Genomic DNA, 15,434 nt, shown 5'->3' on the forward strand with positions numbered 1-15,434 from the left:
AGACCCCCAGCAGCCTGATACCACTGGGAGGCTAGGGTCCATTGAGCAGATCTCATGTGAAGGCGGGCCATGGGAGTCACATGAACTGTGGAGGCCATGTGGCCCAGCAATCTCAACATCTGCCGAGCTGTGATCTGCTGAGACGCTCGCACCCGCGAGACGAGGGACAACAAGTTGTTGGCTCTCGTCTCTGGGAGGTAGGCGCGAGCCGTCTGAGAATCCAGCAGAGCTCCTATGAATGCGAGTTTCTGCACTGGGAGAAGATGGGACTTTGGATAATTTATCACAAACCCCAGTAGCTCCAGGAGGCGAATAGTCATCTGCATGGACTGCAGGGCTCCTGCCTCGGATGTGTTCTTCACCAGCCAATCGTCGAGATATGGGAACACGTGCACCCCCAGCCTGCGAAGTGCCGCTGCTACCACAGCTAGGCACTTTGTGAACACCCTGGGCGCAGAGGCGAGCCCAAAGGGTAGCAAACAGTACTGGAAGTGGCGTGTGCCCAACTGAAATCGCAGATACTGTCTGTGAGCTGGCAGTATCGGGATGTGTGTATAGGCATCCTTCAAGTCCAGAGAGCATAGCCAATCGTTTTGCTGAATCATGGGGAGAAGGGTGCCCAGGGAAAGCATCCTGAACTTTTCTTTTACGAGATATTTGTTCTGGGCCCTTAGGTCTAGGATGGGACGCATCCCCCCTGTTTTCTTTTCCACAAGGAAGTACCTGGAATAGAATCCCAGCCCTTCTTGCCCGGATGGCACGAGCTCGACCGCATTGGCGCTGAGAAGGGCGGAGAGTTCCTCTGCAAGTACCTGCCTGTGCTGGAAGCTGTAAGACTGAGCTCCCGGTGGACAATTTGGAGGTTTTGAGGCCAAATTGAGGGTGTATCCTTGCCGGACTATTTGAAGAACCCACTGGTCGGAGGTTATGAGAGGCCACCTTTGGTGAAAAGCTTTCAACCTCCCCCCGACTGGCAGGTCGCCCGGCACTGACACTTGGATGTCGGCTATGCTCTGCTGGAGCCAGTCAAAAGCTTGCCCCTTGCTTTTGCTGGGGAGCCGCGGGGCCTTGCTGAGGCGCACGCTGCTGACGAGAGCAAGCGCGCTGGGGCTTAGCCTGGGCCGCAGGCTGTCGAGAAGGAGGATTGTACCTACGCTTACCAGAAGCATAGGGAACAGTCTTCCTTCCCCCAAAAAATCTTCTACCTGTAGAGGTAGATGCTGAAGGCTGCCGGCGGGAGAACTTGTCGAATGCGGTGTCCTGCTGGTGGAGATGCTCTACCACCTGTTCGACCTTCTCTCCAAAAATGTTATCCGCACGGCAAGGCGAGTCCGCAATCCGCTGCTGGAGTCTATTCTCCAGGTCGGCGGCACGCAGCCATGAGAGCCTGCGCATCACCACACCTTGAGCAGCGGCCCTGGACGCAACATCAAAGGTGTCATACACCCCTCTGGCCAGGAATTTTCTGCACGCCTTCAGCTGCCTGACCACCTCCTGAAAAGGCTTGGCCTGCTCAGGGGGAAGAGCATCAACCAAGCCCGCCAACTGCCGCACATTGTTCCACATATGTATGCTCGTGTAGAGCTGGTACGACTGAATTTTGGCCACGAGCATAGAAGAATGGTAGGCCTTCCTCCCAAAGGAGTCTAAGGTTCTAGGGTCTTTGCCCGGGGGCGCCGAAGCATGCTCCCTAGAACTCTTAGCCTTCTTTAGGGCCAAATTCACAACTCCAGAGTCATGAGGCAACTGGGTGCGCATCAGCTCTGGGTCCCCATGGATCCGGTACTGGGACTCGATCTTCTTGGGAATGTGGGGATTACTTAGTGGCTTGGTCCAGTTCGCAAGCAATGTCTTTTTTAGGACATGGTGCAAGGGAACAGTGGACGCTTCCTTAGGTGGAGAAGGATAGTCCAGGAGCTCAAACATTTCAGCCCTGGGCTCGTCCTCCACAACCACCGGGAAGGGGATGGCCGTAGACATCTCCCGGACAAAGGAAGCGAAAGACAGACTCTCAGGAGGAGAAAGCTGCCTTTCAGGAGAGGGAGTAGGATCAGAAGGAAGACCCTCAGACTCCTCGTCCGAGAAATATCTGGGGTCTTCCTCTTCCTCCCACGAGGCCTCACCCTCGGTGTCAGACACAAGTTCACGAACCTGTGTCTGCAACCTCGCCCGGCTCGACTCCGTGGAGCCACATCCACGATGGGGGCGTCGAGAGGTAGACTCCCTCGCCCGCATCGGCGAAGCTCCCTCCGCCGACGTAGTCGGGGAGCCCTCCTGGGAGGTGGCCGCAGTCGGCACCGCACGCGGTACCGACGTCGGGGACCTCACCCCGGGCGATGGGCCAGCCGGCGCCACGCTCGACGGTACCGGAGGCGCAAGCACCGCCGGTACCAGAGGGGTAGGGCGCAACAGCTCTCCCAGAATCTCTGGGAGAACGGCCCGGAGGCTCTCGTTCAGAGCGGCTACAGAGAAAGGCAAAGAGGTCGATGCAGGCGTCGACGTCAGAACCTGTTCCGGGCGAGGAGGCTGTTCCGGGCTGTCCAGAGTGGAGCGCATCGACACCTCCTGAACAGAGGGTGAGCGGTCCTCTCGGTGCCGATGCCTGCTGGGTGCCGACTCCCTCGGCGACCCAGAGCTCTCGGTGCCGACGCGGGGAGGCGACCGGTGTCGATGCTTCTTCGACTTCTTCCGAAGCATGTCACCGGAGCTCCCCGGCACCGACGAGGAGGACGTAGAATCCAGCCGTCGCTTCCTTGGGGCCGAGGCCGAAGGAGGTCGGTCTCGGGGGGGCTGTACCGCAGGAGCCCTCAGGGTAGGAGGAGACCCACCCGAAGGCTCACCGCCACCAGCAGGGGAATGGACAGCCCTCACCTGCACTCCTGACGATGCACCACCGTCCGACGACATCAGCAGACGAGGTCCCGGTACCACAGACGTCGATGCAGTCGCCCGATACCTTGGCGCCGATGCAGAGGCCCGATGCCTCGATGCACTCGATGCAGTGGCGGCCGAGGAAGATGGTCTGGACGCTGATGACGTCGATGCACTCGAAGATCCCGGTGCCGATGCCGACGAAGAGCCCGAGAACAACACGTTCCACTGGGCTAATCTCGCTACCTGAGTCCGCCTTTGAAGCAGGGAACACAGACTACAGTTCTGAGGGCGGTGCTCGGCCCCCAGACACTGAAGACACGACGAGTGTCTATCAGTGAGCGAGATTATCCGGGCGCACTGGGTGCACTTCTTGAAGCCGCTGGAAGGCTTCGATGTCATGGGCGGAAAAATCACGCCGGCGAAATCAAAATCCGAAATGACGGAAAAAGAGCACCAAAAATTTTTAAGGGAGAAAATCTCGACCGAGGCCGAAAAGAGGCCTACCCCGACGACGAAAGAAAACTTATCGGGGCAAAAAGCTGGAAGTACGGGAAGGGGTTGGCACGAAACCCGGGGGGGGTTTCCGGAGCACTTCCCGACACTTTTAAAGACTTTTCCGAAGAAAAAAAAACACGTCAAAATAAATTTGGACGTGCGAGGTCGACTTTCCGGGGCTCGACACGGCGAAACACGACCGTACCGAGTGCGGACAAAAGAAGACTGGCCGGCTCGAGCCGGTTTCGGGCGGGAAGACGGCCGCGCATGCGCGGTGCGCGCGGGCGCGCGAGGACTAGCAAAGGACTTTGCTAGAGAAGTTTCCGATTGGAGAGGCTGCCGTGGACGTCACCCATCAGTGAGAACAAGCAGCCTGCTTGTCCTCGGAGTAAAAGACAATATCTCAAAAACTGTTCAAAATCCGCAAACTTTCAGACTTCTAGCTTCAACTATTTATTGGTTTCCATTCTGGTAGGTTATCATCAATTTCTGGAACGGTGAGGTGGGGACCATAGATTGAATGGACATGGAATAACCCTAGCGTCCCAGACTTAGGCACCTCCTCAGCTGTGAACAAAGGGGCCTCACGCATATACACACCTTCACAAGGAGTGTATACATATGAAATCCACTTTGGATGTACCATAGAAAGGTGGAATATCAAGAACCTAACAAATATAACCCACACAAAAAGGAATTAAATAAAGTGTTCTGATGCTTTACCTAAATTCAGTGCCATGTATGGTTAAAAAAAAAAAAAAAAAGACTACATATTAAACAGCTTATAGCTTCCCCTAGCAACCACAGGCAAAACAGCACAAACAGGTAACCAGCAAAGGGTATATAATATACAGCTCCTCAAACTGATATGAATATATTGCTAACACGTGTTATATTAGACACCCTCTCGTGTGTTGTCTCTTTTATGGTAACTTCCCTTTTTCAGCAATCTGGTAGGGAAACAGACAAAACAGATAGACCTTTTACTCTTGTAAACCACTTTGTTATCCTACAGCGTGAAGGATAATATATCAAATGTAATAAGTGTCTAAGAATATATAGTTTATAAGATTGATTTAGCCAGGAAATAGACCAGAAATAACACGGGAATGCAAACAAAAATCGGAATGACTTTTTTTTTCTTTATAACTGCAGAGAAGTGACAAAGATAGTTGCATGAGCTGCTTCGGTGTACCCAAGTTCTACTAAAACTCAAATGTAAATAAAAAGTCTACAATTAACATGCAACACACCCACGCCTTATAACCAGCAAGCATATCAAATGAAAATATTGACACTAAGGCGGTCAATTTAGAAGCATCTACAAGTGGAAATAACACACAAGTGTAAATGGCGCACAGATGTCAAACAGGCTTGGTTTGGATAGGCCAAACACTTACACATGTATTCTCATTTTACAATGGAATACATATAGGGCCCTGTTTACTAAGCTATGCTGTAGGCGTGCTAATGTTTTTAGCATGCGCTAACACTAGAGACACCCATAGGAATATACGGGTGTCTCTAGCGTTAGCTCGTGCTAATTTTTAGCACACGCTAAAAACGCTAGCACGCCTTAGTAAACAGGGCCCATAGATTTTAAACATTTCTGAGATGGCTTTTACACCTGCTCCTAGGCACATGTAAGTGATAGCTACTTGCTCATTTCGACCTGGGGTCTTCACCAGTGATTCAAGGGGCTATTGTGCTAATCACTTTGGTACCCTTTTACTAAGCTGTGTTAGGTGCTAACACGTGCTTAACACAGCTTAAAATAGCATACCATGGGATGCACTCAGGCATCCTGCAGTATGTGCCATTTTAGCACACGTTAATCCACATGCTAAAAAACTCTCTTTTTTTTGGGGGGGGGGGGGGGAGTCCCTGCACTAATCAGCACAGCAACATTATTACCGTATGCTGGTTAGCGCAGGATTCCCCCTTGACCCCCCCCCCCCCCCCTTACTGCCTACAAAATGGGTGGCAGTAAGTATTCATGTAGTAATTTTTATTAATGGCTGCACCCTAATGACATTAGCACGACTATTAATTTAAAAAAAAAACACTCTCTGAAAATTGGCCATTTTACGGCTGCAGTAAAAATGGCCTTAGCAACCAGGAAAAAGCCACACAAGGGTTCACTAAGGCCACTTTTTGCTGCACCTTAGTAATAAGGCCCCTCAACAATTCATTAAAAAAGTTCTTAATTGGCTCCTTTTGTACATGTACCTTTGTGAAATCCAGCACGTATGTGTAGTTGCTGGCAAATATGCATGTACAGTAAGTTGTGAGATCAGCATGTAAAGTTCCAAGTGATACCACAAACATGTTTTATAAAAGCCATTACTTTCATTAGACTGTGTCATAGAACACTTGAGGAAATGTGAAATGAAATCCTATTTCCCACATACAGCCATATGCAAAACGTTTAAAGGAGGTATCTTAAAGCCACATTTCTTCATCCCTGACAGCATCTCTCTAAATACCCATATTATCTGTTAGGACCTCTATAACACTGCTGCTATCTCCTGTCCATAGATGTGTGTACACACTTTCCAGCCAGAAGCTGCCATTGGAATAGACTCTGTTCCACTAAATGCTGGATCATTCTCCCTGCAAAAATGTTATCCTCTGATTTAATTTGACAGTTCCGAGTGTCTCCTCTCACAGCAGACTGTAAACAAAACCAGGAACATGAACTTTTAGAAATACTATGATAGATAACAGCTTATTTAGAGGGGGAAAGTGGATGGTTTTTTTCTGTCAAGTTATCAAGATACAGCAACACTTTTGACAGCACTGGAAATTGAACTTTATCATATAATTTACATAAATGCAGCAAACTCAGTAACAGTGCAGGCTTCCCACACACACTGCCCTGCCATCAAATGGATATGCAATACAGGCAGCCACAGTGCACAATTCTCTTGTACTCTTGTCTCCATTACAAGATAGAAATTTAATTTTCCCAACAAAATAGGTACAGCAGGGGCCATAACAGTGCAAAGTTCCCTCACTCATTACGTTACCACAAAACAATTTCAGCATCCGCAGCAAAAGTTCAAGCTTACTGTACACACTGCATTCCACCAGGAAATTCCGCTGTTCTGCCACCATCAGTACTCGTGCACTATCAAATCCTAGAGATAAAAGGTTCTATGCCTTTGAACAAACCCCATAAGCTACCAGCACTCAGGATGGTGAAAGGCTCTATATTCCTATGCCAGTGCTTTGGGCCAAGTCCTAGCAGTGAAAGGCTGTTTTCACTGTGCCTGCAACATGGTCATTGGATACCATCCACCAGTCTGGTTCTCAGGATATTCACAAGAAATATGCATTAGACATATTTGCATACAACAGAGGCAGTGTTTGCAGATGAGTATGTATGAGATATATTGTGGAAATCCTGAAATCCAGACTGGCCGAAGGATCCTTGAGGACCACAACTCAAGTGGACAGAAGGATATGATACATAAAGGAGCAGCAGCCTTCAGTCTTCATGAGCACTAATCTGTTTGACAATTGAGAATATTCCTAATGAATATGAATTACTTCTAATGCCAGTCAAAAACTCCAAAATTCATTAAACTTTTATAATGTTCTGCACCTTTACTGAAATATTTTATGCAATAAACACTTACACTTCGAAGTGGAGTGAGGGAACCTATAAAAGACAGCACAGGGTAAGAGAGAGTAGAATCCTTTTTGCAGCAATACCGCTTTGTTGAAGTCATTTCCGGCATTCCATGGAGGGAGCCATCTTGGCGACTGCCTAGAGATATGAAAGCTTCTAGAGAGTGAGGAGAATACAGTTTTTAAGAATATTGAATGTGGTCTATTGTTGATATTTAGGGAGGGAATTTACATTCCTGTTTTGCTATTGTGCATAGAATTGGAGCCCCTGAAGACGCCTAGTGCGAAACACGCTCGGCTTGAAGAGGTTTACGTTGAAGAGATACGCTGTGTTACAGCGTCAAGAACTTTGAACTGCGAGGCTCTTCCTAGTCCTTTTACCCAACCATGCAGCCGACAGGAATATAAGGAGCCTACAAGTTTGCACTGCTCAAAGATAAGACTTTTGGGGATTACAAATGCATTACTGTTTTCGAAAAGACAAGGAGTGTTGCTTTGCCAAACAAGCGTAACTTCCTTACGGACTATTTCAGGACATTTGTTTATGTCTAGGATGGTTATTTTGTATTGTACTTGCATTTTGAGCAAATAGAGTGGTGGCAATAGCTCCATTGAATGGTGGTATGCTTGGTGTGTATTGGGTATGATGTTATAACTTACATAGGTAGATTTATTTCTGTCTATGCAGTATAAACAGGAAGTATTTCCACATGTAAGTGTTTATTGCATAAAATATTTCAGTAAAGGTGCAGAACATTATAAAAGTTTAATGAATTTTGGAGTTTTTGACTGGCATTAGAAGTAACACTTAAATTGTATGCACAGTTTTTGTATGATAACTCATTTAGTATTATATTAATGAATATGAATGAGACAGATCTGCATACAACTGAATTGGTGTTCAAGCAAAACCTGTTGCTTATCCTTATTAGGGATGTATTTTAGGTATTTATTCATAATCATTTATATCCCACCAATCTAAGAATGTTCTTGGTGGATTACAATACAGATATCTTGAGAACCCAAGTAGACTTGCATCCACAAGGCCTAGAGGATGACAGATATTCAAATATTTCAGTGTTTCCCAATTTGTTCCTGGAGGTAGACATTATGTTCAGGTTTTCATGATATCCACAATGAACAAATATGAGATTCATCTGCATACAAATGAGGTAGTGCTTACATAGCTAGTCATGTTTATCCACTCCTACCCTAGCTGAAGATAATATTCAAGCACCTTTTGGATCTCATGTGCAATTCCTGTTACTCTACCTTATCTATTATTCAATCTTTGCTGTCAATTAAAATGTTGTATCACATTCTGTGCTCACGTTGTAATAAAGCATACTATGCCATACTTTGTATTATTTTAATATTTTTACTACTGTAACTGTCTATTGCTTGTGTTTTACCGATTCATGCTGTACACCACCATGAGTGAATTCCTTCAAAAAAAGAAGTAAATAAAGCCTAATAATAAAATAAATAAAACACAGTATCTCTCTCATACATGTTTCTTGTCTAATATCCAATTCCTGTGTAGTACCAAAAATATAAATCTTTAATTTACTATAAATAAACCCAAGAAAAACATGCTTGAAGGTGATGTGTACTCAGAAATTTCATGCCAATAGTGACCAATACCACAGCACCATTCCAATTATTGCACACTTCGTGTGATAACAGTCCATTGTAAATTCCTTTGCTCCTTTAATGACATGCCTGAAAAGAACCTGCAGCATCTCCTCCTGAAGAAGTTGTATATTTGTGAAACTGGATTTCAGTCTGGGGATATGACTGCTGCATTACTATGATGTCTATTTTATGTACTAAAAAGGTTTACCATTGGATCCAATCTACTGCTGTGCTGCTGTGTTGAAAATCTTCAGATAAGTGCATTTTTTGCTTCCTTTTTGCCGGAAAGTGGAATTTACAATGAACTGTTATCACATCTGAAGTGTGCAGTGATTGGAATGGTGTGATAGTATTGCTCACTACTGGCACGAGGTTTCTGAGTACACATCACCTTTAAACATGTTTTTCTTTTACAACATGTGTTGGATCCGGAAGGTAGAATGCTGACATGGGAGGATCTGCAGGGCAAGGTAATAGTAGAACAAAGAGACAGGTTGGCTTATTTACAGCTTTGGCACTATGTGTCTTCTCTGGACCAGAGAGCCATGATCCCATCATTGGGGGAAAAATCCAGACCTTTTAAGAGAAATTTCAGGAGGGGGGCCTGTCAATATCAGGATTACATAGAAAGTTACAGATGAAGTCTCAAGGTAGGCCTTTTATAGATTTAGCTGCTAGATGGGATTGGGATGTCGGGGGGTTTAGGTCAGAAATTGAAGAAACTGAAATTAAGAGAATCCCTGAGATCACAGTGAATGCCACTTTGAGGGAATGCCAATTCAGAATACTGCACAGAGCCTATTTCACACAAGACAGGCTATTTAAGATAGGAGCGGTAGAGACCCCAGTATGTCAGAAGTGCAATCAGGGATCAAATTCCTTTTTCCACTCGTTCTGGGAATGTAGGTTGACCCAGGTCCTTTGGAGAGAGGTGTACGAATATCTGGGGAGGCTGTTGGGATTTGTTATACCATTATCCCCGGAAGCGATATTACTGGATAACTATGAAACATTTAAAATAGGCAAAAAAATCAGTTACTTTGCTTCTTAGGAAACGACAATTTGCTAGGCAAACCCCCAAGCGTTTAAAGTTATTCCAAGCAGTATGGGATGTGCATATCGAATCCCTTCTGCACCGCGCCAGAAGTCTACTTTGGAATTCTTGTTAGTCAATAGACTGTTGCAATGAGGTGGGGATGCTCTGTGGTACAAATATAGAGGCATGTCAGATACAGAGGTAGCAAAGGCTCTGATTGGGTGGGTCCCTCCCCCCACCCTCCTTTTTTTTTTGTTTTGTGAAGAGAATTTGTTTGGTTTTGCTCTAAGATACTCAGAGGAAATAGCTAATAAAGGACTGTAAATGGGACGGCATTATAATATCACGATAAAATGTGCTGAGCTAGAAATAAGAATGATTTTGAATTATGCAGAGGTTGGTGGATAATATCTGATAAGTGATGGCAGACAATCTCTAATTAATGTTGGGGCCATCTCTGACTTTGGAGAATTAGATTGTGGATGGGAGAAGGTATGGGGAAATAATGGGAGGGAAGGGGAGGGGGGAGGAAAATACAATAAAAAGATGATATCAACAAGTGTCAATACCGATTTGAGCAACTGAGGGTTACACTTGAAATATGAAAAGATTATTGTAGTATTGCTCAGTTTGTTGTGAATTTTTCATATACTTATTTATTTCAGATCATTTATACCCCGCCTTTTGCCGCAGTGTTGCAGCCCCAAAGCGGCTTACAATGAACTAGTTAAAATAAATACATTAAAATAAATACAGTACAGTTACATTTCGTCAGTAAGGGTGGGAGGACACGGCAAGAAGGGAAAGGCAAAGGAGGCAAAGAGGAACAGCAGAAGTCCAAGCGGGCCAAGAGGGATGATGGAAGACCAGGCTGACGTGAATAAGTCCTGCAAAGTGATCCCCAAATGAAGCACTGAAGAGCCCGCAGGAGCATACAGAGGCCAGACGAAGCCGAAGGCAGGCATCCTCTGAAACAAGATGGCGGACAAACGGTCATCCTCCGCAGCCCCAACCGTCAGGACTTTCCGAGCCAGGAACCTCCTCCACTGTGACTCCATCTGGCCGGCCAAAGAGGAAGAGCCGGGGAAGACCAGAAGATCGTGAAGGCAGCAGCGAAGATCCGCGATGGAGAAGAGGACGAGCTGGGCGAAGGCAGCAGCACAGTATCCTGCAGGCAGCGGTCGAGCGGCAGCAACGGGAGCACAAGCAGAGCAGAGCACGCCAGGCAAGCCCACAGAGGAAACCGGCAGTGCAGATGAGGCGAGAGAAGCCCGAAGACCGAAATCACCGGCCCAATCGCGCAACCCGCACCGACCCGGCAACCACTCCATCAGGCGGGCCCCACGCTGGCACCAAGACAGCAGGACGGAAGACAGACAGCCAAATCCGAAGTTGTGTACGCCAAAACAGGCAGCAGAAGGAGCCTTGGAATTACACGGACCCTCAGGATCAAAATCGGGCCAGGGCCCAGCCAGACAAAGAGGAAGCTCTGAGATGGGATCAGGAGCTGATGGATCGTCTGCCCGTCTTGTAAAAATTGTTGAAACATAATTTTTTGGGGGGGTTTATTTATAATAAGTTAATGATTTATAGTTTTTGCTACTACCCTGCAATGGGATATTAGATTTGTATACTCATGTTTATGTGCTGGGATGAAGAATAATAACAATTATAAATATTTTCTCTCATTGAAGTATATACATATTTTTTGTGGGTATCCTGAAAACTCACTTGACAAGAGGACAGAGTTGGGAAATACTGCAAAGATACAGAAAGCAAGTACAGTTTAATAGGAGTGGGAGAACACAGGGTCATGACACCAAGCTGAAAGGGGGCAGATTAAGGAGTATCAAAACTTATGGAAATACTTCTTCACAGAAATGAAGGTGGATGCACAGAAGAGTCTCCTTGTGAAGGTAATAGGAGCAAAAACTGTATCACAGCTCAAGAAAGCATAGAATATTCAAAGAGAAATAACTGTGTACATAAGTAATGCCACACTGGGAAAGACCAAGGGTCCATCGAGCCCAGCATCCTGTCCACGAAAGCAGCCAATCCAGGCCAAGGGCACCTGGCAAGCTTCCCAAACGTACAAACATTCTAGATGTGACTAGAAATACGATAAAGATGGAGGATCAGCTATTAATAGTGATAGGTAAGGAAACTGGACATTAGGCCTTGCAGTGATTACAGGTTATTAATGTCTGTTTTTATTTATGAAAAGGGAAGAAATGTGGGAGGCGGGGCTAGTGCTGGACAGACTTCTACGGTCTGTGCCCTGAAAATGGCAGATACAAATCAAGGTAAGGTATACACATAAAGTAACACATACGAGTTTATCTTGTTGGGCAGACTGGATGGACCGTACAGGTCTTTCTCTGCCGTCATCTACTATGTTACTATGTATACTGAACTTCCACTCAATTCCATCTGAAGATGCAGAAGACTATACCTGCACAGATCGCTTCTGAGACATGGTCTGCTCTGCCTTTCCATACGGTGTCCAGGCACAAGTTGGACACTCCCCCTACAATCGATGTGAGGCTAAGAACAAACACACGGGGGCAGAGGCAGACCCACACAGCTTCAGCTTCTTCCCCCTCTTCAGTAGCGTGCAACTGATCAAACAGCATGCAAGTTCAGTGTCCTCCGAATGCACCTCCCTCGCAGGATAAGACAAGACAACAATGTAAAAATAAAATAAATGTAATAAAAAAAAAAAACAGTTGTACAGATCGGAGCACCAGACATACACTCCTCAGTCAGTTTCTGCCAATTGGGTGTTTCGACTGGAGCGCGCACAGGCAGCTGTACTGGGACCCCCACCAGAACAAGGCTTTTGTAGGCTGGTATCTACAAAGAGAAAGGAAAGGCACACTGTTAAAGCGGCAGAGTGCAAGCGAAGAAATAGTCGGCTGGAGTGCCCATTCAGCCACTGCCGCTTACCTTGCAATTGCTGAATAGAAACAGAAGACATGATCGCAGAAAATTCGCCTTGTTTTTCTTAACAATAGATGGAAGGACTCCGGTAAAAATCACATTGCTCTCTCTCTGAGTTTGATTGAGCTCCCGCCCCTCCCCGCCACCATACAAAGATGTCACTTCCTGTGTACTTCCCGCTAGGATTGGAGCCTGAAAGCGGAAGGAGTGGTGGTGGAGTGTTAGGAAAACGAAGGGTGATATAAATAATCTCTCACTCTCAGACTGCAGCAGCAATAGCAGTAACAGTAATATAGTCATCCCCCAGTTTCTACTGAACTCACTTTCAAAACTGTATATGCTTCCGGTTGGATGCTAACATGATGGGAGGGAGGGAGGGAGGGGGGGGGACCTGGGGAAGGGAAATAGCGGAATGCAATACTGGGCAGGGTGAGTGGATCAAATTATCCTTTCTGTAGCCAATATCTATGTATTAAAACAGGAGTAATTTTTTTCTAGGCGTTTTTATTCTATTCTTTTCGATCAGTATGGCTATTGCGTCATTTCCGGTGGTAGAACTGGTCTGGCAGCTTTCCAGAATCCAGACCAGATCGTAACTGCATACGCCAACAACAAACTTGTTGTTCTTACTGAGCAAGAAGATCAAGGAAAGTTTCACACTAGAGAGTTACATGGGGACAGAAATCTTACCCATCCCCGCCCGTCCCTGCTAGAATCTCACCCATCCCTGCAAAAATTTAACCCATCACAACCCATTCCCGCAAGAATTTAATGGCACATAAAAGAAAATTACACTAGAGAGTTACATGGGGACAGAAATCTTACCCATCCCCGCCCGTCCCTGCTAGAATCTCACCCATCCCTGCAAAAATTTAACCCATCACAACCCATCCCCGCAAGAATTTAATGGCACATAGAAGAAAATTCTGGTCAGCTCCCTCAGTCTCTCTCTGGATTTGAGCCACATCACTGTAGGCAAGGAAGGAATGGAAGCTGAAACTTAGAACACTCTGGTGTGCACATGTAAGATTTGTCTGATTTCTGGCACTGTGTGCTGAGAGGTCACCACATGCACGCGCCAGTAGGTCAGGTGTCAGACCTGATGTCTGCGCCAGTGGCGTACCTAGGGTAGTTGACACCCGGGGCCGGTCATTTTTTAACACCCCCCCCCCCCCCCCCCCCCAAATCCAGTACTAGGCATGCTGAGAATACAAAACACTCAGGACCTATAGAGCAATTCTACCATACCATAAGCAGTCATTTCAACGAGTCACACAAGGAAATGGAAAGCATCTTAAACACTACAGTGAGCACTAGAACATCAATTCACCTATTGTAAAACGAAACCAGACAGAATAGTACAGATCGTAGATCCTGCACAGTCAATGCCAACTGAAAGCCATGTCTTTTTCACAAACACAGATACACCCTAATCCACTATAGAATAAGTAATCATAAACTTTCTAATTAGACAAAAATTAAACTGAACCCCCAATGCCAAACTCTGCATACAATGCAACACCACAGAAACAGAAACTGTCCCCTAGTACTGTGCAAAATATAAAGACAGCAGATGTAAATTTGAAAAAAAAAACCTAACAAGTACCAATCACCACTTTACAAATTAACAAATAGAAATAAAACAAATATAGAAAGTAAAATAATACCATTTTATTGGACTAATACATTTAGCTTTCAGAGGCCAAAACCTCCGTCCTCAGGTCAGTACAGTATAGTGCTGTTACAGTATCCTATCCTGACCTGAGGAAGGGGGTTTTGTTCTCCGAAAGTTAGTCAAAATGTATTAAAATTAGTCCAATAAAAAGATTACCTTACTTACATGTTCTATTATAAACATTTAACACATCTACAATACTTTATCCTAAAGCAAAAAAAATAAAAAAATATATTTTATTTACAGTTTGTTGTCTCTGGTTTCTGCTTTCCTCATCTTCTTTTCACCGTCTTCCTTCCATCCAGCATCTGTCTTCACTCTCTCTCTGCCATCCAGTGTCTGCCCTCTCTGCCGTCCCTTCCATCCACTGCCTGCCCTTTCTCTCTGCCCCTTCAATCCACCATTTGCCCTCCCTCTCCCATCCATCCAGGGTCTGCCCTCCCTCTCGCTCCCCCTTCCATCTAGGATCTGTCCCCTCTCTCTGCCCCTTTTTTCAGCCCCCAGTTCCAGCCCCCTTCTCCCCTCTGAACACCCCCACCCCAGTCCCCTTCTCCCCTCCCCTTCTCCTGTCTGAGACCCCCACCACAGTCCCATTCTCCCCTCCCCTGTCTGAGACCCCCACCCCAGTCCCCTTCTCTCCTCTGAACACCCCCATCCCAGTCCCCTTCTCCCCTCCCCTGTCTGAGACCCCCACCCCAGTCCCCTTCTCTCCTCTGAACACCCCCATCCCAGTCCCCTTCTCCCCTCCCCTTCTCCCCTCTGAGATCCCCACCCCAGTCCCCTTCTCCCCTGTCTGAGATCCCCACCCCAGTCCCCTTCTCCCCTCCCCTTTTCCCCTCTGAGACCCCCACCCCAGTCCCCTTCTCCCCTCTGAACACCCCCACCCCAGTCCCCTTCTCCCCTCCCCTGTCTGAGACCCCCACCCCAGTCCCCTTCTCCCCTCTGAACACCCCCACCCAAGTCCCTTTCGCCCCTCTCCTTCCCCACCTCAGTCCTGTCCTGTTAAAACCGGCGAAGCAGCGTCGCAGGCAGCGCCTCGTGCCCTGCTTGTAAAAAAAAAATCAAATCTCCTTCCTTCTCTTCGTCTTGACGTCGACTCGGGCCTTCCAATCAAATTGATTGGAAGGCCCGAGTCGACGTCAAGAT

At 46.6% G+C, this 15,434-nt stretch overlaps 1 protein-coding gene across 2 annotated transcripts in view; it reads right to left on the bottom strand.

Moving 5' to 3' along the window:
- The window catches only part of LOC115474009, a 143,014-nt gene extending 130,285 nt beyond the window's left edge, over positions 1–12,729 (bottom strand). For both annotated transcript variants that reach the window (XM_030209278.1, XM_030209277.1), the window contains exons 1-2: positions 12,620–12,729; positions 12,126–12,526 (exon numbers count right to left, since the gene is read on the bottom strand). In XM_030209278.1, the coding sequence (XP_030065138.1) occupies positions 12,126–12,149 (24 nt within the window). In that variant the 5' untranslated portion in view covers positions 12,150–12,526; positions 12,620–12,729. The remainder of the gene's footprint in view (positions 1–12,125; positions 12,527–12,619) is intronic.
- Positions 12,730–15,434: the final 2,705 nt, after the last annotated feature.

The sequence above is a fragment of the Microcaecilia unicolor genome, chromosome 7 (assembly GCF_901765095.1).
Source record: "Microcaecilia unicolor chromosome 7, aMicUni1.1, whole genome shotgun sequence".
NCBI lineage: Eukaryota > Metazoa > Chordata > Amphibia > Gymnophiona > Siphonopidae > Microcaecilia > Microcaecilia unicolor.